The 22626-nt window shown below is 39.5% G+C and overlaps 2 protein-coding genes across 6 annotated transcripts in view; one reads left to right on the top strand and one right to left on the bottom strand.

Annotated features, from left to right (window-relative positions):
- The window catches only part of chd1l (chromodomain helicase DNA binding protein 1-like), a 103276-nt gene that overhangs the window by 66514 nt on the left and 14136 nt on the right, over positions 1-22626 (bottom strand). The window lies entirely within an intron of this gene.
- adal (adenosine deaminase-like) lies at positions 442-20347 on the top strand. Of its 2 annotated transcripts, XM_059968645.1 has the most exons (11): positions 442-521; positions 4777-4933; positions 5805-5935; positions 6394-6454; positions 7592-7679; positions 7970-8051; positions 9090-9216; positions 11733-11813; positions 12030-12168; positions 17204-17304; positions 19132-20347. In XM_059968645.1, exons 2-11 carry the CDS (start codon positions 4901-4903, stop codon positions 19327-19329), a joined length of 1041 nt encoding a protein of 346 aa, XP_059824628.1. In that variant the 5' UTR covers positions 442-521; positions 4777-4900; the 3' UTR covers positions 19330-20347. The 2 variants fall into 2 exon arrangements, with proteins under 2 accessions (XP_059824628.1, XP_059824629.1); XM_059968646.1 differs by lacking the exon at positions 442-521 and having other exon boundaries at positions 4826-4962.

The raw sequence follows: 22626 nt of genomic DNA, 5'->3' as shown, positions 1-22626 counted from the left end.
GAGGGCATTATTCTCAGGTAAGGGATGTAATGTTTAGGGGAGTTGTAACAGGTAGGTTTTTTTACAGAGTGAAAATGCCTGGAATAAACAGCCAGGGGTGATGGTACATGCTAATACATTAGGCACATTTAAAATAGGCAGATGGATTAAAAAAAAAGTAGGGTTATGGGCTAGTGGGATGAAAAGGTTCTATTGTACATGAAATCGCTTAAAAAGTTGGCATATTATGCGTCAAAGGGCCCGTACCGTGCTGTGCTCTAAAGTTTAGCAATATCAAGACCACTTTGCAGTTATTATCAGTTGTGTTATTCTTGCAAGAATTGTGTATAAGACTTGAACTTTGGGGCGAACCGAAGCTTTATTGACGCGACAGTTGACCACCAGAACTGCGGTGGAGTTAGAGCTGCAAGCAGCGCGGCCGCCGGCGGGGGGCGCTGTGGCCGGAAGGCGGCGGAAACTGCCACCCTCAGGCCTGCCGGAAACGGAGGTACAGTACAGCCCTTACGGTCGGTCGGGACCAGGTCAGTATCAGTGTTTCTGCGGGAGGTGGCTTCACACGTCCCCGAAGGGTTGGGCTGCATTTGCGCTGATGCTAACCGCCTGCCCCAGTGGGTGCACAATGTACTGTAGGTCAAAGTAACACATTTCGTTGTTATTTTGTTTGCAACATCCTTCATAAACTTACCTACATTTTGTTTAAAGTAAACCAATCCTGCCTGTCCGGAATGCAACCACCGGACCAGGAAAACTTCAGCAGTGCTGTTTTTTTCAGGGACTTGGGCACAGATTTATCCTTTGGAAAAGACCAGTTAGTAGCAAAAGGCCAGAGTCGAGACCTATGGATGGCCATCTTGACAAGGTCAAATAGCAGACCAGTGAATACCCCTCCCCGACTTGCCACCGTCACCGTCACAAAAATCAGCAGAGTGGGGCTGAGTACAATGAGAATTGAGAAGCCTCCCCATAGGTGGGCCACATCCACAGAAATGGTGGGTGATCCAGGAGTCTATGACCTAATTTGAAAACCTATCACAGTGTCTGCTCGCACAATTCAGGGTCCACACTATAAAGAACAGTGTTTTTGCATAGAGGGAGATCCATTTGTAAATCCCTCTCTGCCTGGTGGCAGAATACATTGCCACTAGATAAGGGCAAGGAAGGAGAAACTATGCAGAATTAGCCATAGTAGGGACTGACTGCACAGAGCAAATGTCAGTGTGGGCTTTTGGAACTGAGTCAGATGAGCAAGTATTACTTTAGACAGGATCACCCCACACTCAAGTCTCCCGGTCACCAGCCACAACTCTCAGTGGCATGCAATATGATTTTTCATGGTCCTTTCAGTCCCTGGCTGCCCAGACAAAGCCCCATCCTCTGCTGGTGACAGAGCATTATTGATGGAAGCCATCATGTCTTAATAGTCAGCTAACTCCCTCAGAAAAGTATAGCTGAAGCCTGCCACTGAGAGTTGGTGTGTTGTCCTGAAGGCAGTGCCTCTGGCTGACCAAAGTATATTGTCAATTTAAGGAAAATTACAGCAGTATGTTTAATCCAGCTTTAATCCTCATATTGTACTGTACATTTCAAGTTTGTTAGAAGCACCATTAAACAAAATGCAAACATAGGTATAGTTAATATGACAATTAATGACCTTCAAATGTTCATGATTTGGTCTCTAAGGGATAAAAACTATATTCATAGAAGTGCATTAATAACTTAATTAAGTCACAGCTTTCCCAGTTGGGAATCTTTCATGAATGAGAAGAAGGATTTTGGTGAGAATCGTGGTATACTGGAAGAAATGTGGTATTGAGCTTACTGGATTATAAACTACACTGAGTATTCTTCTGGGTGTCCGGTGTTATAACACTTTAAAAATAGCAAATCCTAGTGACCTATGTTCCTGACCTGAGACATCTAAAACCAACTTAAGTAATCATATCTTTCATCAGTTAATTGTACACAAAACAGTGACCGCATTTCCTCAGATAAGTAGTTTGAACTGTTTTTCTCTGAAGATGCTGGGACTTTTACAAAAAAAAACATATTAAATAAATGCATGCTTTTTTATTGAATCGTGACAGTTGAATGTAAAAATATATACTCATTTATTTCTTGACAAAATAGTTTTGAGTTTATTTGATTGAGTCTTTATCTAAGTCAATGTTGTTTTAAAATATGAACTCTAGAGATGAAATTAGAATAACTGCCCTTGACATCAAGACAGCATTTGATTGACTATGGCATCAAGGATTCCTGGCGGAACTGTTGTCAGTGGGAGTCGGGGGGGGGGGGGGGGGGAAACTCCCTGCTATTTGGTATCATACCTAACACAAAAGAAGATGGTCACGGAAACTGAAGGCCAATCATCTCAGCCGCAAGACAGTAAGAGCCTGTAGAAGTTCCTCAGGGCAGTGTCTTAGGCCCAACCATCTTCAACTGCTTCATCAATTATCTTTCAGTTACAAGGTCAGAAGTAGGGATGTTTCCTGATGATCCACGGCTCCTCAGGTAATGAAGTGACAGCTGGACATTATCCAGGCTGGGCTGATAAGATGGCAAGTAACATTTGCACTACAGAAGTGCCGGGCAATTATGATCAACATGAAGAGAAAATCCAGCTCTTTACACCCTGACATTCGGTGGCATTGCCATTAATAAATCCTGCACCATCAATATCCTGGGGGTTGATGTTGCCCTGGCTGCAAGAGCAGGTCAGTTGCTCGGAATTCCGTAGCAAGTAACTCAGCTCCTAACTCCCCAAAATTTCTCCACTGTCTTCAAGGCTGAAGTCAAGAGGAATACTCTTGATTTGCTGGATGAGTGCAAATTCAACAATATACGAGAAGCAAGTCTGCTTGATAGACAACCCATTCACTCACTCAATCACTGACTCCAGTGGGAGTTTGTACCATCTACTGCAGCAACTCACAAGAACTCCCTATCACCCTGGACCTCCAGCAGCTAGAAAGACAAGGACATCAAAAGCATGGGGAAGTTACCCTCTAAGCCACACACCACCCTGATAAGTGAATTATATTACTGTTCCTTCACTATTGTTGGGTCAAAATCAAGGCACTCTCTGCATTGTGAATATACCCTCACCTCAAGGTTCAGCAACAGTTCAAGAAGGCAACTCAGAACCTCCTCAAGAGCAATTAGGGATGGGTAATTACACATGGGCTCTGCCGGCAAAGCCCACATTCCCTCAATGAATATAAAATATGTAGGAATTTTCCTTAAAATATATGTTCATGTTTTTTTTACATTACTGAAAAATACATGGTACTGGAGGCAAGATTAGAGCAGGAGTTCCCAACATTTTTTATGCCATGGACCCCAGGTTGAGAATTCCTGGATAAGAGTTATTTCATGAGCTATCAGAATTCAAGAATCAATTTAAAGTAATAGAAACAAACAGACATACAATGTAAAACAACTTTGGTTTAAATATACTTTGTAAAGATTAGCTTTATTTGTCACATGTATATCGAAATATACAATGAAATGCATAGTTTGCATCAGCAACCAACAGTTGGAGAATGTGCTGAAGGCAGCCCACAAGTGCCGCTGGCGCCAACACAGCATGCCCACAACTTATATCTTTGGAATGTGGGAGGAAACCGGAGCACCTGGAGGAAATCCATAGGTTATAGAGAGAATGTACAAACTCCCTGCAGACAGTAGCGGGAATTGGACCCTGATTGCTAGCCCCTACACTACTGTACCACAATACAGGTCCACAACCCTTATCTGAAATCCTTGGGGCCAGTTGCATTTTGGAATTCAGAATTTTTTGGATTTCAGAGTACCTCCTTATTTGTTCTGGGACCCCCCCCGCCCCCACCAGTGGATACCAAAAAATGCGTATACTCATCCCTTATTTAACCTGTCAAAGTGCGGTGGATTTTTAGATCCTGGCAGAGCTCCAGACCTACGCACATTCTCCCAAATACTTTAAATCATCTCTAAATTACTTATAATACCTAATACAATGTAAATGCTATGTAAGTAGTTGTTATACTGTATTGTTTAGGGAATAATGACAAGAAAAATATTTTATTTCCAACAAAAACATTAAATAAAACATAAAAATATACAGCTTCAAACGAACCGAATCAAACACATGGTAAATGACTTATTGGAATAAATTTAGGACGTCACTGTCGCTTCTGTTTTTTTAAATCATATATAGTGGTAGTTCCGACAACATATTCTTCAGTCAGATGCCGCACAGACACACCACAATCAAGCTTCTGCAATAACTCCACTTTCTGCATTATTGATAATGATAGATGCTTCCTTCTCTCTTTCCTCATTGTTACCCATAGGGGTATCCTCAACTCTTTTTGACATTTCGCAGTGAAATTAAACACAAAGTCAACAGTGAACACAACATATCAGCGAACAGCAAATGCACCTGTAACCAGCACGAGTGCTGAGCCACAACTGACGTCTGGCGGCCTCTGCTCTGGCTGCCACGTCACACCCGAGTGACGTCAGCTGTTGGTTTAAAAAAAACTTCGGTTTTTGGAGCTTTTTGGATTTCAGAATTTCAGTTAAGGAATTTTGGGCCTGTACCTGGACACTCTATTTTCCAGCTGAATGTGGCATGAAATATTACATCAGTGCAAAATATCTAGCCATCAGATGTGCTTAAACTTGTACAGATATTTGGAAGCTATACTACCAGATATAGTTTGAAGTTGTTTTTTGAATTTAAATAGTAGAATACTATGTTTGAATTCATTTGTTCTTGTTTAAATTGTTCCTTAGATCACAGTAAACAGCCAACTTTTCCCGTAACTGGAAAGGAGTGAAAAGTATTTGAGAAAAAAATTGTGACTCAAACATCCTATGCTGCAGAATTCCTTATAGTATCATCATAACTACAGAAATAATGGTGCTGTTTCATCAAGCGTTGCCGAAAGTTGTAAGTGCTTCAGAAAACCTAAAATCTAGGTGTGTTCTGCAATACAATTTAAGATCCTGAATGCCACCTCATAATAAAAAGCACAAGGTCATTTATTTTCAGTAGGCTATCATGGTTTACTTTTGTTACTTGTATTCTGTAGGCAAGGATATGCCTACAGTAGTTTTGGTGTGAAGAAACTACCTCAGCCAGCTTCACTCACTGCATGGGGCTGCTCATTACAATGTCACAACATGGTCTTTGACTCTTTAGGACGTAAAGAGTCAAAGACCATGTTATGACATTGTAATGAGCAATGTTTAGGTCAAAGTTTAGCCTCTGCAGATGCTGTCTCCTTTTAATTTTCCATACTGTGAAATACAGAAGCTGATCAGAAAGACCAGGTATACAGCTTAAACAGAAATGCACAGATCATCAGATTATTATAGTTAAGTACAAAACTGTATTTACAAATCAAATTTAATTTTTAAACATTGAAACGGAACTAAAATCAATTTAAAATTCCACCGATCTTTATCCTTCTGAAGTCCAAACATACTGCTGGTGCCTGTGGAAAATGCGTAGCTACCCTGAACCTCTGAATATATTTAAATGATAGGTAGATAGAGCAGAGAATGCTGAAAATACCAAGCAGGGCAAGCAACATTTCTGATCTCAGGCCAGCAACCTGAAATATTTCTCTCTCCTTGCATACTACCTGACTGGAGTATTCTCAGAATTTCCTGTTTCTGAACAAGATTTTTAGCATTTGCTATTTTCTGCTTTCAATTTCAATGTGAAGAATGCTATTATGAAGGGAGATTAGTGTTCATTGATTTGTAAACAGCTCAAGGAATGTCATGAATTAATAATGATCTGTTTTCCCTTTCAGGAACTCCATGCTCATCTCAATACCTCTATCAGCAGCACCACAATGGAAAAACTGATACTGCAGAAACCACATCTCAATATTGACCACAACATGACCATGATCAAGAAAGGCCAGACAAGAACGCTTGAAGAGTGTGTACTGATAACTATGGATTTAAGATCAAAATTAACTTAGTATCTTAAACTACTGTAGTTATAAAAGTTGATGAAATGTTCTGCAAATTTTATCTTAGATTGGAAATGAAATTGGTTAATATCTCATAACATAGCTAGGCAATCGTTTCAGATCGTTCCTGATTTATTTCTCATTATCGCAGTGCACTGTCAATTTACTAGGATTACAAGCAAGCAAAGTTAAAAGTGGCATAAATTTTCAAGTATGTTATTAGTGCAAAGAAAAGCGCACTAAGTTCAATCTAAAGTTGATGCAAACTACATCAGTTCTTCAGTGTAAGTTTTAGAACTGATGCAGAGTAGAAACTGCTTCTCACAAACACTAAATTTATAGGGAATATTGACCATTAAAAATGAAACTTGTTGAAAAGATATAACTTTTCCCTCTTTTAAGTTACACTGTCTTTTTTTCACAGATGCTTTGAGATGTTTGAAGTAATTCATCAGTTAACTGACAACGTAGAACAAATCTTCATGGTAAAGGATTGTTGTTTTTACAAGATTAACCCACTGTTCCAAAGTAGATGTGCAGCAGGAAATATGCTTTTTCCATTGAGAGTAGGGGAGATTCAAACAAGAGGACATGAGTTGAGTATTAGGGGGCAAAAGTTTAAGGGTAACACGAGGGGGAATTTCTGTACTCAGAGAGTGGTAGCTGTGTGGAACTTCCAGTAGAGGTGGTAGAGGCAAGTTTGGTATTGTCATTTAAAGTAAAATTGATTAGGTATATGGACAGGAAAGGAATGGAGGGTTATGGGCTGAGTGCAGGCCAGTGGGACTAAGAGTAAGCGTTTGGCACGGACTAGAAGGGCCAGGATGGCCTGTTTCCATGCTGTAATTGTTATATGGTTATATATAGAACTACTTAGTTCATGCTAAAAAGATATTTTTTGTTAGTGTTCCGAATGTTTTCTTGGAGTGTTATTAAGGAATCATTGGGCTGTATTGAAGTTCCAGCCAGTCCAATCATGTTGGCTGGGCTTTTTATCCGTGTTGCTGGTGGGCTACAAACGTGCCAATCTGCCCAACTGCAAGACAGATTTCCATGTTGGACCCACACTGTTTAAAAAGAGAATGCAGTGTTTTAAAGCATGGATTACTATCAAAAACATTTTATGCACTGATGAAGTGATTACGAATACTCCCCAGGTTACAACAGGATTCCGTTCCTGAGAAATGTTCCATAACCCAGTTTGCACATTGGAAATGTGACCCCCCCTAGTCATATGTTGTATGCAGTAGAATAAAGACCAACTAAAGGCAACATATAATTGAATCAGGGATTTTAGCTCAGCCATTCAGATGTCTTTGGAAGGTGTAATGATAATACCACAAACTGAGATCCCACACGGTAAAAATGCCTACGCAAACCCATCCTGTCTGTCTCACAAATGTGTGGGCTTTGTACGTAACATGGAGGACCTGTACACAGAAATTTGTGTTTCACTTGCAACTCAAATGTAAGTTCAGTTTCTCCACTTGCTGCTCTTAACAGCAAAGCTTTCGCAACAACAGCTCCACAGTGCAACAATTTTGCACAAGACAGCGACAAGAGAGCGGGAATGCATCATTATACTGAGCAAGTACATTTATAACATGATGAACTCTTTTTAGGTGACAAAAGAGGTTATTAAAGAATTTGCAGCTGATGGTGTGAAATATCTTGAGCTACGAAGTACACCACGAACAGAAAACACAAAAGGTAGTATCACAAAAGACTATATAAATTATATTTTAATTAACGTAAGTTCATTTTTTAAACATAACTGCTTACTTTTGTGAGGCATGGCTGTGCACAAATTCAGAAACCTAGTTCTTTCTTACGGAATATTATAGAAAGGTGGTTAAGTTTTAACTTGTAAAATAAAAACGAAATGCTGGAAGTACTAAGCGTTGGGTAGCATTGGGCAGTAACTGTTTCAGATCAATGACTTTGAAATTGATTTATGTTAGATAACTTGTAAATGTTACTTTTTTTTATTTCTAAAACAGGGATGAGCAAGAAGTCATATGTTGAAGTTATACTTGAAGCCATAAAACAATGCAAACAAGAGAATGTGGACATAGATGTGAGGTATGTGATATTTATACTGCAATCAGCTGATTTCCATGGCATCATTGGCTGGAACCCAGATAAAAAGCATAAAGGTTAAATTGTTAAAATGATCAGGTCACCACTAAGGCTAAAATCACTGCTCAAGAACTAGAAGGGTCTCAAAGGGACATCCTGAAATTATTTAGGGGACATTTATTAGCAAGACATTCTTATAGATTGAAAATCATTTGAAAAACTAAATCAGTGATTTTGACTATAACTGTCATTCTAATCAATGTTTTCTTCTATGTTTATAATATCAAAGGGCTTACAGCAAAATGATGCAGAAAACACGGCAGGTTACCTATGGGTACTGAAAGGGCGGTGTTTCTAAACTTACTAATACTAAGGATGAATTGATGGGTCTTGGCAGTAACTGCTGAACATTGTGAAGTTTAGAAGCTCCTTAAGATTTTGATGTTTGAGAAATTTGGGTTGGGGGGGGAGATTGGATGCAAAAGCATGCAAAACATGGACTTGCTGGAAGTATTGAAATCCAGAAAAGCCTTCTTGTTGTTTGGAGGAGATATTTCTCAGAGTCTGGAAGCACAGAAGTGCTTGGGTTGTGAGTGTTATGTATGACACTTGCTGTGCTGAACATTTCTCTGGATTATCAGCAGCAGTGGTAACACAAGATCTGAAGGGGCCAAAACTAAGGTTCAGACTGTCCAAGTTATGGCAGGGTTCCTGCGAACTATTCATATCCCGAACAGCTTGCAAGTGGGAAGTGCAAACCAAGTTCCCACACAGCAGGTGTCTGCAACCCTGTAACGGTCAGCAAATCCATCCCAAAAGCTCATTCGTAAGTGCAAGCTGTACATAAGTTGGGCATTTGTAAGATAGTGAGAGCCTGTACTTCAAAACAGCAAAGTGCTTTCAGTATGAGAAAGAGAGTTTCTATTTGCCAGCAAGTTTTCGGGAAAGAGGATCTACTTGATAAAACATTCAGTGATAGGATTCTTTTTTCATTTTCTTGTTCCTCTCAAATGCAAAAAATGTTAACTTTTATTTCCTTAGGTTTCTGTTATCTATAGATAGAAGAGGTGGGCCTGTTGTTGCTAAAGAGACTGTAAAACTTGCAGAAGAATTCTTTACATCCTCTGATGGGCTAGTGGTTGGCTTGGATTTAAGTGGCCATCCTGCAGTGAGTAAATAATTTCTATTTAGCTGCGTCTATTTTAATTCAGAGCAGCATATCCTGTCTCATGCAGTCATTTTGTTGGGTTCTTTCTACTTAAATGAACATTAATTTAAAGATTACCTTTCCCATGAACTGACATCATTTAAATATTTTAGCTGGTCTTAACATGGCCATTAACTGTTCACCTCGTCCTCATCATCTGCTGATGTGCTGAATCAACACAAGGCCAGCCATGTGGAATTAGACCCCCCCCCCCCCCGCTTGTAAGGTGCAGTGAAATCCTGTTTACAGTGGGATGGATTGTATTTGATGCCTTGTGCTGGCAGTTGTGCAGCAGCAGTAGCTGGTATACAAAATTATGAGGGGTATAGATAGGGTAAATGCAAGCAGGCTTTTTCCACTGAAGTTAGGTGAAACAAGAACTAGAGGTCATAGGTTAAGGGTGAAAGGTGAAATATTTATAGAGAACCCGAGGGGGGGGGATCTTCTTCATTCATAGGTGGTGCAAGCTGCCAATAGAATATGGGTTCAATTTCAGCATTTAAGAGAAACTTGGATAAGTACAGTAGATGGATGTGAGAGGTATGGAGGGCAATGGTCCAGGTGCATGTTGGATGGGACTGGGCAGAATAATAGTTCAGCACAGGCTAGATGGGCAGAAGGGATTGATTCTGTGTGGTAGTGCATTATGACTTTGACTCTATGTCCTGTGTCAGAATTGGAACCTGAGCCAAGTGCTTTTGTAGGTAGCATTTTTATTCTACACAGGTAAAATTACATCTACATTGACATTATTTCTACTTCTCTGACTTCAATACATGGCAAATGATAGCTGGGTGTGCAGCTAGAACTGAGCTCAGGATCAAGCTAACTACCAGATATGATGGGATAAATCAGAAGGTTGTCGATTTTCTTCTTATAACGATGTGATAAATCAAAATCTGAAACATGCACTTAGGAGTCAACTGTTGTATGCTACTGTAGCTTTAAAGTGAATGTTAGTTGCCTTAGGAGTGCCTGCGCTTTCTAATGCACAGGTAGTCTGCATCCCTATCATGCCTGGATAAGGAGAACTTGGTGTAGCCTTAAGTATGCATGTGATTCCTATCATTCACCATTTGTTAATTTATGCATTTAAAAATCCACGGATCATACAGAAGTCTGAAATAGTTTTGAATAAAAGTGATGAGTGGTCAATATTTGGAGGGATCAGATGTCACATATGCACTTAAAGTAGTGGTCACCAACCTTTTTAAGCCCAAGATCCCCTATTTCGGCCTTAGTGAAAGGCGAGATCGACCCCAGATCGATTAGTTACACGCATGTGCACCGGGGCAGAAAAGACCATAAGTAAAACCCCGCAACCCGGAAGTAGAAATAATGTATAAGCACAAGGGGTACCCATCCTTTTTTGCACCGCGGACGACGGGTTTAATATTGACAATATTCTTGCAGACTGGCCAACAGTGGGGAGGGTTTAAACACAACCAGAATACACCGATACTTGAAGCAGGTTCCTTAAGTCCAGTCTATTCCGCAAATTTAGTTTTTGCGGCTCTTGGCACTTAGCTTCTGTCCTGCTTACTCAATTTTCCGCTGAAAATTCTCAACGTGTTTGTCCTTAATTGCAGGGTGCTTGGACTCAAGGTGCCAAAGCAGTTTTGAGGGCTTCATTGCCTCATTTGACAGCCTCCCGCCCGCCAGACGCCTTGGCCAGGTGCGGCTGGTTGTGGGTGGGGTGAGAGGTCAAGGTCAGGGCCGGTGGTCCCCATATCGGGGCCACAGCAGTCGCAGTCCAGAGAGAGCGAGCGACTGAGCGAGGAGTGCGACAGGACACAACCGCCCCCCCCTTGTAGGATCTATCGGCCGACAAAAGTTTGTTTCAGTAGATAGCAATGTGGTAGCTGCTCTGATATTTATGTAATGCTGAGCCCAACTGAGGTCTGTGAATATTTTAGCACCAGATTCCCCACAAAAATTCAGTGTGGTAAACAGGTTTAGAGACAGCACCCATCTGTCTGCGCTCCGGGCCAGTAGCAGTGGCGCTTCCCACCGGCTGCCCGAGGCCAACCAGTGATCCCTGCCACGAGGGTATCACTGCATTTAGGCAACTGATGACCTTGTGTGGGTTCAAGTTCAGCAGTGGGCATGACAAGGAATGAGGAAAGGTGCAGCTGACTCATATTGTTTCCTCGTGGCCTGGTGGTTGGGGACCACTGAATTACACTGTGTAGTGAAGGGAAGCTACACACATGTGCACTGGGCAGAAAGAACAGAACTAAAACCCCGCAACCCAGAAACAATCTCTCCACAGTATTTGTGTATTTATTTTTCTTTTTTTTTCCGGGATCTGCTGGGGAAGTCTCAAAGATCGTCCAGTCGATCGCGATCGACGAGTTGGCGACCACTAACTTAAAGGATTTGGCCGGGGATAAAAGTTACACAAAACTCAGTGTTGCATCAAATCAGAGAGATTTGTTTGCTTGTATAATATTGTTTATCCTTTTCTACTTTTTAAGGTAGAACATGCTAGGAGCTTTATTGCCCCGCTCCAAGCAGCTAGAAATGTTGGCCTTAAGCTTGCTGTGCACATGGCTGAGGTAAGAAGTATTTAAACTGGATAAGTAACTAACTCTGAATTTTTTTTACTGAAAAGGATAAAATATTAATTCTTAAAATATCAAATCATATATCTGAATCTTATCTAAATAATATTGTTAATGTAACAAATATACACAATTGAAAATTGTTCATTGTAAAATAATTAAAATTTCTATTGATGGAAGGACGCTAACACAATTATATTTTTCATTTAGATCCCAAATAAGAATGAAGAATGGGAAATGCTTCTTGGTCTTCCACCAGACAGGATCGGCCATGGTACATTCCTTCATCCTGAAGCTGGAGGGACAGAACAGTTGGTCAACACTGTTAAGAAACATCAGATACCCATCGGTAACCTCTTCTTTGGTTTAGACAAGTAATGGTTCTACAGAAAACACAACTCATTGAATGAAAATCTTTGCAGAATTTGGGTGGGGGGGGGGGGGGAGATTCCTGAAGCACATTATGTGCTATTCTATATCACAGAAATTTCTCTTCTGCTCCCATAGTATACTTATGACTTCTTGGTTAAGCTTTAGGGGAAGTTCCTTTCATTTCCTGGAGCAGACCATCTAGCAAAGTGTGGGCGTTGCAGTACGGCAAGGGTTTAAGGCAACGTCCAGGAAAGGTTAGCCTGGTTCAGTGTGCAGTCAACCCAGACAAGTGCTGCCTTTGAAGTGAGACTTTTTCTAGAAAGGTTTTTTTTTATACATTTTCTACATCGCTACAGATTAAAAAAAAACCCAGATCGAAATGAAGAACATTAATACAGTGCAAAAATAAACATACAATAATAATATAATACAAAAGAAGATAATTGAGAAAGCACCCAAATTGAAGACATGTAAAATTAGTATCCTCCCCAAGCCCTGCAACAAAAAAGAACTCCAGACCAACCACAACACAATATAGAGAGTATAAATCAGGACAATCAAACCCCCAAAACTGTAAATACACTTAGCAACAGAAGATATTAATGCCTACTACCAAAAAAAAGGAGCTGAAAGCAAGGGACCGAAAAAAAAACCTTAGTTAAGAGGAAGGTTATGAAAGTACTCAATAAAAGGTCCCCAGACCTTATGGAACTTTGTATCCAAATTAAGAACTGAATAATGAATTTTTTCAAGGTCTAAGCAGGACATAATATCATTAAGCCATTGAGCATGCATGGGCGGGGCAACATCTCTCCGTCTAAGGAGGATTAAAAGTCTAGCCAGGAGAGAAGCAAAAGATAATATTCGACACTTAGTCGAACTCAGACGTAAATCTGTCTCACCCAAAAAACCAAACAAAGCAATTAAAGGGTTAGGTTCTAGGTGGTGATTCAGAATATAAGATAATGTTATGAAGATATCTTTCCAAAATTTCTCCAAGCTAGGACAAAACCAGTACATATGAATGAGAGAGGCCTCGCCCCTTTTGCATTTATCACAGAGAGGACTAATATTAGGGTAAAATCAAGATAGTTTAGATTTAGACATATGGGCTCAATGAACAACCTTAAACTGTAAAAGGCAATGGCGAGCACAAAGAGAGGTTGAATTAACCGATTTGAGAATCGAGTCCCAAGTCTCATCAGATAAGGAGATATTTAAATCATGCTCCCAAGCCATTCTAATTTTATCCACAGGGGCACGCCGTAAGGATGCTACTTTTCACAAATAAATGATATTAAACCTTTACCTAGTGGATTAATAGAAAGAAAGAAATCCATAACATTTTTCTCAGGCATTTCAGGAAAGTTAGGAATTAAAGGATTAATAAAGTGTCTAATTTGGAGATATCTAAAAAAATTAGCATTGGACAGATTGAACTTAGCAGAGAGCTGTTGAAAAGATGCGAAGTGATTATCAATAAAAAGATCTTCAAAATGTCTAATGCCCTTCCTATACCAATCATGGAATGCTGAATCATACGTAATAGATAAAAAAAAGCTGATTATGTAAGATAGGGCTAGAAAAGGAAAAACCCTGGAAACCATAAATTTTCCTAAACTGAGCCCATATACGCAAAGTGTGTCTAACAAGAGGATTAACAATTAATCTGGACAAACTACTAGGGAGTACAGAGCCAAGAAGTGCAGAGATAGATAAATCTTTAGTGGAACTCAACTCCATTGCCACCCAATTAGGGCACTCGGGTTGGCCATGGAAAAAAGACCAAAAGGTAGCACAATGTATATTGGCTGCCCAATAATATAAACGAAAGTTAGGTAAAGCCATGCCACCCTCTTTTTTAGATTTTTGGAGATAATCTTTATTAATTCTAGAGCGCTTATTCTTCCACAGATATGACAAAATAATAGAGTCTAAAGAATCAAAAAAGGATTTAGGAATAAAAATTGGGATTGATTGAAATAAATATAAAAGTTTAGGGAGAACAACATTAATACAACCTACCAAAGACATAGATAGAGGTGACCATTGTAACAGACTCTTGTTTTATAGTATATGAAAGATTGGCAAAATTTTCACGAAAGAGATCTTTAAACTTCCTTGTGACTGTAATCCCAAGATAAGTAAATTGATTATGGACTACTTTAAAAGGGAGATCACAAAATGTTAATTCTTGTGCTTCTTTATTATTTGGGAAAAATTCGCTCTTATGTAAATTAAGTTATAGCCAGAGAACTGGCTAAACTGATCAAGAAGTGAAAACATTGGAGGTAAGGATGTAGACGGTTTTGAAAGAAAAAGTAATAAGTCATCAGCATAAAGAGAAACTTTATGTTCAACACCCCCTCTCCAAATCCCAGTCAATTCAGGACAATTTCGAAATGCTATCGCCAAAGGTTCTATAGCCAAATCAAAGAGAAAGGGACTTAAAGGGCATCCCTGACGGGTGCCACGTTTGAGGTTAAGTAACTGGGATTTCTGAAAATTAGTCAAAACAGAGGCAGAAGGACACAAATACAGCAATTTGATCCAAGAGATAAAACTTTGACCGAAGTCAAATTTTTCTAAAACTGCAAAAAGGTAGTTCCACTCTATACAATCAAATGCTTTCTCCGCATCGAGGGAAATAACACATTCAGGAATCCCAGTTGGAGGTGAATATAAAATGTTAAATAAACGCCGAATGTTAAAAAAAAGGAAGCTGGTTTTTAATAAAACCAGTTTGATCATCAGAAATAATAGAGGGAATAACAGTTTCTAATCTATAAGCCAAAACTTTGGCCAAGATTTTAACATCAACATTAAGCAAAGAAATCGGCCTATACGAGGAACATTCCATTGGGTCATTACCCTTTTTTAATAAAAGAATAATAGATGCCTCATTAAAAGAGGGTGGCAATTTACCGTAATTAAACGAGTCCGATAATACTGAGAATAACTGAGGAGAAAGAAGTGAAGAGAATGATTTATAAAATTCTATGGGGAACCCATCAGTCCAGGAGATTTCCCTGAAGACAAAGCAGAAATTGCAAAAGATATTTCTCCTGATGATATAGGAGCATTAAGTTTGGCTTTAAAATCAGATGAAAGCGAAGGAATATTCAGATTATTTAAAAAATGATCAACAGAGATATTGTTATTCAAAGATTCAGAGGAATAAAGTCGAGAATAGAAATTTTTAAATGTGTTATTGATTTCTAAGTGATCCGATGTAAAGTCTCCATTCTCCTTCCGGATCTTTGTAATATGTTGTTTGGCTTTGGAACGTCTCAGCTGATTGGCTAGAAATTTACCAGATTTGTCACCATGAATATAGAAGCGACTCTTACTTTCAAGAAGTTGGTGTTCGACAGGTTGAGTAGACAGAAGATTAAATTTAGTTTGAAGTTCTACACGCTTCTAGTATAATTCAGGATTCTTAGTTTGAGCATACAGTTGATCCAATTCTTTAATCTGATTAATGAGGTCTAATCGAAGAAAGGTCTTTAAAGAACATAGCTCCCCTTTACACAGTAAGAGTGCCGGTGGCAGACGAGATAAGAATATAATGGAAGGATGCAAAACACATCCACCAATTAAGGGATAATTACTTCAAAGTATCATTGGTTGTCAGCTTGTAGTTTCTATTGAATTTTAACATCTCTATTGTGAATGGCAATTGATCTTACAAGTAAGGAATTATACAGTTTATCAATGGTTCAATATCTGTATCTGATAAGCCAGTATTGTATTTTAAAAAGTTCTGTCTTGTGGAGCAGTGTGGGTGACGGGCCATGCTGTTCTCCTTGCACACAAGTATGATTGAGGAATGAGAGTGCATGTCCTGTAAGTCCAGTTAATCGAGTGTACTAAATAGGCCAAATAGCCTAATTCCACTCCTGTGCCTTAGGCTCTAAAACAAGGAAAACAAAATTTTCTGCGATTTTGTTACCACTTCGTAACTTTCAATACAAGTTCAAAGACACTGAGATATGGAATCCAGTCTTTTATTCATGACTAGAGATAGCTATGTAATAAATGAGAAAGGAAGTAGAACCTTATGAAAATGAACAAACTTGCACTAACACAGTTCCTTTCACAATCTCAGAATATAAGGTATTGCACAGCTAATTAAGTACTTCCGGGAAGGATGAGGGTGCCAGGGTGATGGTGGAGGTAGGTAAGATAGAGGCATTTAAGAGGCTGTTATATAGGCATATACAGAGAATGGATGAATAAGGGCGATGTGCAGGTAGAAGGAATTAATTGATCAGACATCATCAGCTTAATTAGGTTGGCTCAACATTGTGAGTCAAAGGGCCTGTTCCTACAATGTATTCTTCTGATATACTAACAGCAGGAGTGCACAGGAATCTAATAAAATGCCTAATAAAAAGTTGTAGTAATGCACAAGAGATAATACTGGCTGGGTTAAATGCACTTTTTGAGTATTTTGCATCCAATCCAAGCCTACAGATGGGCTTTATTTTACTGCTTTATGTGAAATTGTCTCTCTCCAGCTGGCTGGGTTACATGGACTTTTTGAAATATTGTTGAATATTTTGCACCCAAACCTACAGATGGGAGTTTATTTTACTATTTGAAAATAGATATCTTCATCAGTAAAACATTCCCTTTATAGTGCACAGATGGTCTGAACCTCTCTGTAAATCATTTAAAGAATGAGAAATTTTATTTTAGTTTTACCACAGCGTTTATAATTTGAACAGCAAGGAAAAGTTATAATACAAACAGAAAATGTGGTAGATAGACAGGAGACACCTATGAAGAGAGAAAAGGTTAATGTTTCAAGTGGAGACCTTTCAATGGTACTGGCAAAGTCTGTCCTCAATGAAATCATCAGTCTGAGACATTCAATCTGTTTCTTCAAATGCAAGTGGTGTCTGATTCTGTTGAATGTCTTCTGTGTTTTTATTCTTGTTTCAGCATCTGCAGTTCCTTTCATTTACAAGGACATGGTTACGACACAATTTATATTATCTGTTTTCCAGAGCTTTGCTTGACATCAAATGTCAAGGGTCAAACTGTCTCATCATACAGTGAACACCATTTCCAGTATTGGCACAGTTGTGGACACCCCAGCATACTTTGTGTAAGTCCACTTTATTTTGATGTCATTAGATCATAATTGATTCGTAGATATACTTTCAGATATGTTGTTTTTGCAAAGAAATAAAAATGGCTAGCATATTGTCAATATAAGGAGCACATTATCTTTCTGAGAGATACAGTGCTTCTCATGGAGACGTTACAACATTTTCACTTTATTTCCCAACACATCTGAGCACCTCCTTTGGTCAAAGTCTACCATGGATGTTGCACCCTAGCTGTCGACATGATAAGCAAGCCAGAGCAGTATGATATAGGGAACAAGCTCTTGACCATGCAGCAGGCACCCCCTCTCCACACAGCTGATAAATTCAAAGGAACGGCAGAAACCAATAGTTTGGCACCAGCTGCATCATAAGAGTTGCCAGTCAGTGTTAAACCAGCTCTGGATGTTTTTTCGGGATTTACTCATGAAGCCTTTCCCATAAATGGGTATTGCTGCAAGACACCAGAGGTTTCTTTCTCCTAGGTGAGCTGCTGCCATGGCTGCTGAGCTCCATTTGCCCAAAGCAACTGGCACCAGTTACCCACTTTTGCCCTTTCTCCTGTCAGTTCCAATGGGCTTACTAGGTAAGCCACACATGAAGGCCAGGAGCTGAACTTGATTGTCAGAGGCTATTTAAGACACATGCTATTGAGAGCATTTAATAAGTAGTGGGAGCTTATCCTTAGTACCTCCCCTGGCTATGACAACCTTTAAGAATCTTCCAACCCACACTCATTATAAAAGACTACTGATACACTATTAGAATCAAGGAGAATACTTTGACATCCCCAGGCACTCAGTTCTCTCCTTCACATGACCTTATTTAGACCGAGAATTTGTATTTTCTTAAATATCACATAGGCAAACACTATGGTTTGAACATTCATTATGCATATGTAATCTCAGGGTGTCAGCTTGGAAACATTCATTACTGAACTCAGTGTAGTGGGACAGAATGTGAAACTGGCCTCTCTCCAGTCATTCCTCCTCCTCCCCTGCCAACTTCTCCATGCCCTTGGCTGTTTTTCATAAACATCCTCACAGTCAAAATCTGAATGCATAATCTTCTGTATTCTAGAATTATCATGATCGAGTGGAAGCTATTGCATGCATTTTGACTTCAGTTGCATTTGTTGATGTTTCAAGTCTGGCAAGTACAAAATGGAAGAGAGAGACCCAACTCTGTCTATAATAATTAACAACAAAACTTCCCAATTTCATCTATACATCTTAAGTACAGATAAAATTGTAAAGAGGGAAACTTGTGTAAAAAAATTATCCAGCAGACTGGAGCTTGTGGGGTGGGGTGGAAAGGAGGTGACTCCTTTGCTCAGCTGATAGTATTTGTTAAAATAATTCAGCTAAGAATCTTTTACATTATATTTAGGTAAATCAAAGTGTGCCTCAGCATGAGCTAAGTGTGATGAATAGGGTTGACATTCTACATTTTAGTATTCAAACTATTAAATATTTAAATTAGCAACAATATGAATGAGATTAAATGGATAAATGTGGCAATGTTTGTTTCAATGTTTATACAAGTATGTTACAGCATTAATACAAATACAACTTGTCTCAATTACAAGTTAATAATGACGGCCTTTCTCTCCAATAAGTACATATTTATTTACAGAACTCGTGAGTAACGATTTATGGCATTGTACCTCATTTTAAATAAGGAAGCAACACAAAAGCTTGTGCTGAATTATTACAAGGAATAATGAAGTTAGTTATTTAAGCACAGATAGCTTTTGTCAAAACAACTAGTTGTGTTTTAAGCATTTGTGAAAATAATTATTGTGATCATCTTTTCTCCGCTCTCAGACTGATGGCAAAGGGGTTTGGGCCAGCAATTTGTCACAGGAATATCAGCTTGCAGAGTCAGCATTCAGCCTTTCTAAAGCACAGATATGGGATCTGTCTTACCAAAGCATTAACTACATCTTCGCTTCAGAAAGTACAAAATCTGATTTGAAAAGTCAATGGAATAAGCTGAAGCCAGGACTATTTAACCAAGACTAAGCGAAGATTATGGGACATGGACAGTGCTCTTGAGCCCTATTTCATTCAGCTGATACTTAATCTTGATTGTTTCGAATGAGCGACCAATGTAAGCAAATCAATGTATAACCATATAACAATTACAGCACGGAAACAGGCCATCTCAGCCCTTCTAGACCATGCCAAACACTTACTTTCACCTAGTCCCACCTACCTGCATTCAGCCCATATCCCTCCATTCCTTTCCTGTCCATTGTTATGAGTGATGAACAGACCTGATGGACAATGGGGTGCAGAGTTAACCATTCCCCCCCCCCCCCGAGAACTACAAACTATTGCTGTTGTTATGCTACTATTGAGAGACTTCTACAAGGATTATTTACCTTCTACTACAAGGACTGCACTTAGCTCGTTAACATTCCTCAGGAGATAGCAGGAGTGCCCTGATTTGATGAACACAGTCATTCAGAGTTGATGGATAGCTGAGACCCCGTGAGTGGAGATAAAAGATAGGTCTGGAGAGACACCCTTCAGACACACCAGTGGACACTGACTGAGTGTTGGAACCCACAGAAAGGTGGGGGCTTCGGAGACCGAACCAGGAAATCGGTCAGTAAAGCTCACAGTGTTACAGCAGGGCCGGTGGGGACTTGTGTGTGTGTGTGTGTCCACTCATGCCAGAGTGACGAGTCCACCACAGAAGAACGGTCTAGCTGAAGACCAGAGGGGTCATAACTGAATGGCCACAACAATACGACGGATTAAGAAAGCAACAGAAGGTTTGGCTGCTGTAGCTGTTACATCTCACCCTCTCTCTCCAACGATTTCAATACAACAACCATAACTACTTAAGCATTTATGAACTGAACGCTGTACTTTTCTATGACAATTCATTTACCCCTAGACATCAATAGAGCTTATTATTGATTATTATTATTCCTACACTTTTAGGTTTATTACTGCTAACTTGCTTTATATGTATATTTGCATTTTTGATATTGTATTGTGTAGTTTACTAATAAACACCTTTAGTTTGGTACCACCAGACTCCAACGGATTCTTCTTTCTCTGCTGGTCAGACACCCAGTTACGGGGTACGTAACACCATATACCTATCCAATTTTTTTTTAAATGACAAAATCGAACCTGCCTGTACCACTTCTACTGGAAGCTTGTTCCACACAGCTACCACTCGCTGAGTAAACATGTTCCCCCTTGTGTTACCCCTAAACTTTTGCCCCTTAACTCTCAACTCAAAATATCTGTAGTTCGGGCATTATGACAGGTGACTTTTTCCCGTAAGCAGCTGACCCTTTTATCGTTTATATCACCAATAACAGATGTGTATCGCTGGTGCGTAGGTCCTCCCAGATCAGAAAGCTTATAGAATAAGTTTCTGCACATCTTTTATACAAATTATACAGTGCACAATATTAATGGAAACATCTTTATATCAAATTTTATTTTCTTCTAAGACCTAGCAAAGCAACATGCTATTTGAAAAAAAAAATTCTCAGACACAAACAAGCAACTGAATATTTTTAAATAATGTTGATTTTTCTCTGCTTTCTCCATCAGCTCAGATGTTGATGAGTACACCATACTTTTCACTGTGTGTTTAAAAGTGTGATAAAACTTCAGGAACAAATCCAAAATCAAACCTTCCTACAAATATATTGCACTCTGTGGTTTGATGCTCTAGATAATAAATCCAACAATATCAACTTGCCCTGTGAACATTTTTTTAAACTTCATTTATGGGAGTTAGCAGCAAGATGCATGTTTATTGCTCATCCCTAAATGCATCTGAACTAACTTGTCATCTGCCTTCATGAACTGTGGCAGCATGAGTGGCAATTGTATGTCAAAGCTTTCATGGTGACCGTGTGTCAATTTCAATAGAAACATAGGAAATAGGTGCAAGAGTAGGCCATTCGGCCCTTTGAGCCTGCACCACCATTCAGTATGATCATGGCTGATCATCCAACTCAGAACCCTGTACCTGCTTTCTCTCCATACCCCCTGATCCCTTAAGCCATGAGGGCCATATCTAACTTCCTCTTAAATATAGCCAATGAACTGCCCCTCGTTCTGGACTTACCCAACATCGGAAACAATCTTCCTGCATCTAGCCTGTCCAATTTTATACGTTTCAATAAGATCCCCCCTCAATCTTCTAAATTCCAGTGAATATAAGCCTAGTCGATCCAGTCTTTCTTCATATGAAATTCCTCCCATCCCAGGAATCAATCTGGTGAATCTTCTCTGTCCCTCTATGGCAAGAATGTCTTTCCTCAGATTAGGGGACCAAAACTGCACACAATATTCTAGGTGCGGTCTCACCAAGGCCTTGTACAACTGCAGTAGAACCTCCCTGCTCCTGTACTCAAATCCTTTTGCTATGAATGCCAACATACCATTTGCCTTTTTCACCACCTGCTGTACCTGCATTCCCACCTTCAATGACTGGTGTACAATGACACCCAGGTCTCGTTGCATCTCCCCTTTTCCTAATCGGCCACTTCAAGCACTTAAGAAATTGGATATTTTCAACAGTAGTTACTTTCTGTGAGTACAGATGGTATAACGTACAAACACTGGCCTGGATTTTGTTTCCCCTACTCCAACCTGATTTAGCCAAATATAGAATGCCGTTCTAGACAGTCATGGAGTTGAGATATAGCAGCCTTGTGCTGCAACATGACCTCAAACAATGCAATGAAATGACACAAATGGGCCAAAACAAACTTCCAGAGTTGTAAGCTGTCAAATCCTTCAGAGTTCTAAACAACCCGGAATGTTTCTGACCATCAGAAAAACTTCTAAACTATTGAAAGTCAGATAAAGTTAAAATGAACATTTCATAACAAATCAAAATCAACAAACCGTGAGTGGCATGGTAGCACAATGGTATACAGTACCGGCGACCCAGGTTCAATTCCTACTGCTGCCTGTCAGGAGTTTGTACTTCCTCTACACGACGGTGTGGTTTCCTCTGAGTGCTCCAGTTTCCACCCACAATCCAAAGACATACCATTTGGTAGATTAATTGGTCAGTCTAAATTGCCCGATGATTAGGTTAGGGTTTAATTGGGGGTTGCTGGGCAGTGTGGCCTGAAGGGTCTACTCTGCACTCTATCTCATTAAATAAAAAAATGCCATCTTCCTCTTCCCTTCCCCACTGCATAGAATCCCCATCGAAATCAACAGACTAGGGAAAACAGAACTTGTTTTGATAAAAAAGCTGTGTTCCAGTGATATAATCTACAAATTTATGAGCAAATTATCACTAGATCACCTGTGTTTAGTACTGGTTTA

The sequence above is a fragment of the Hypanus sabinus genome, chromosome 4, assembly GCF_030144855.1.
Source record: "Hypanus sabinus isolate sHypSab1 chromosome 4, sHypSab1.hap1, whole genome shotgun sequence".
Lineage (NCBI taxonomy): Eukaryota > Metazoa > Chordata > Chondrichthyes > Myliobatiformes > Dasyatidae > Hypanus > Hypanus sabinus.
The sequence above is the reverse complement of the archived record's forward strand: the minus strand, read 5'-3'. Positions and strand labels throughout refer to the sequence as shown.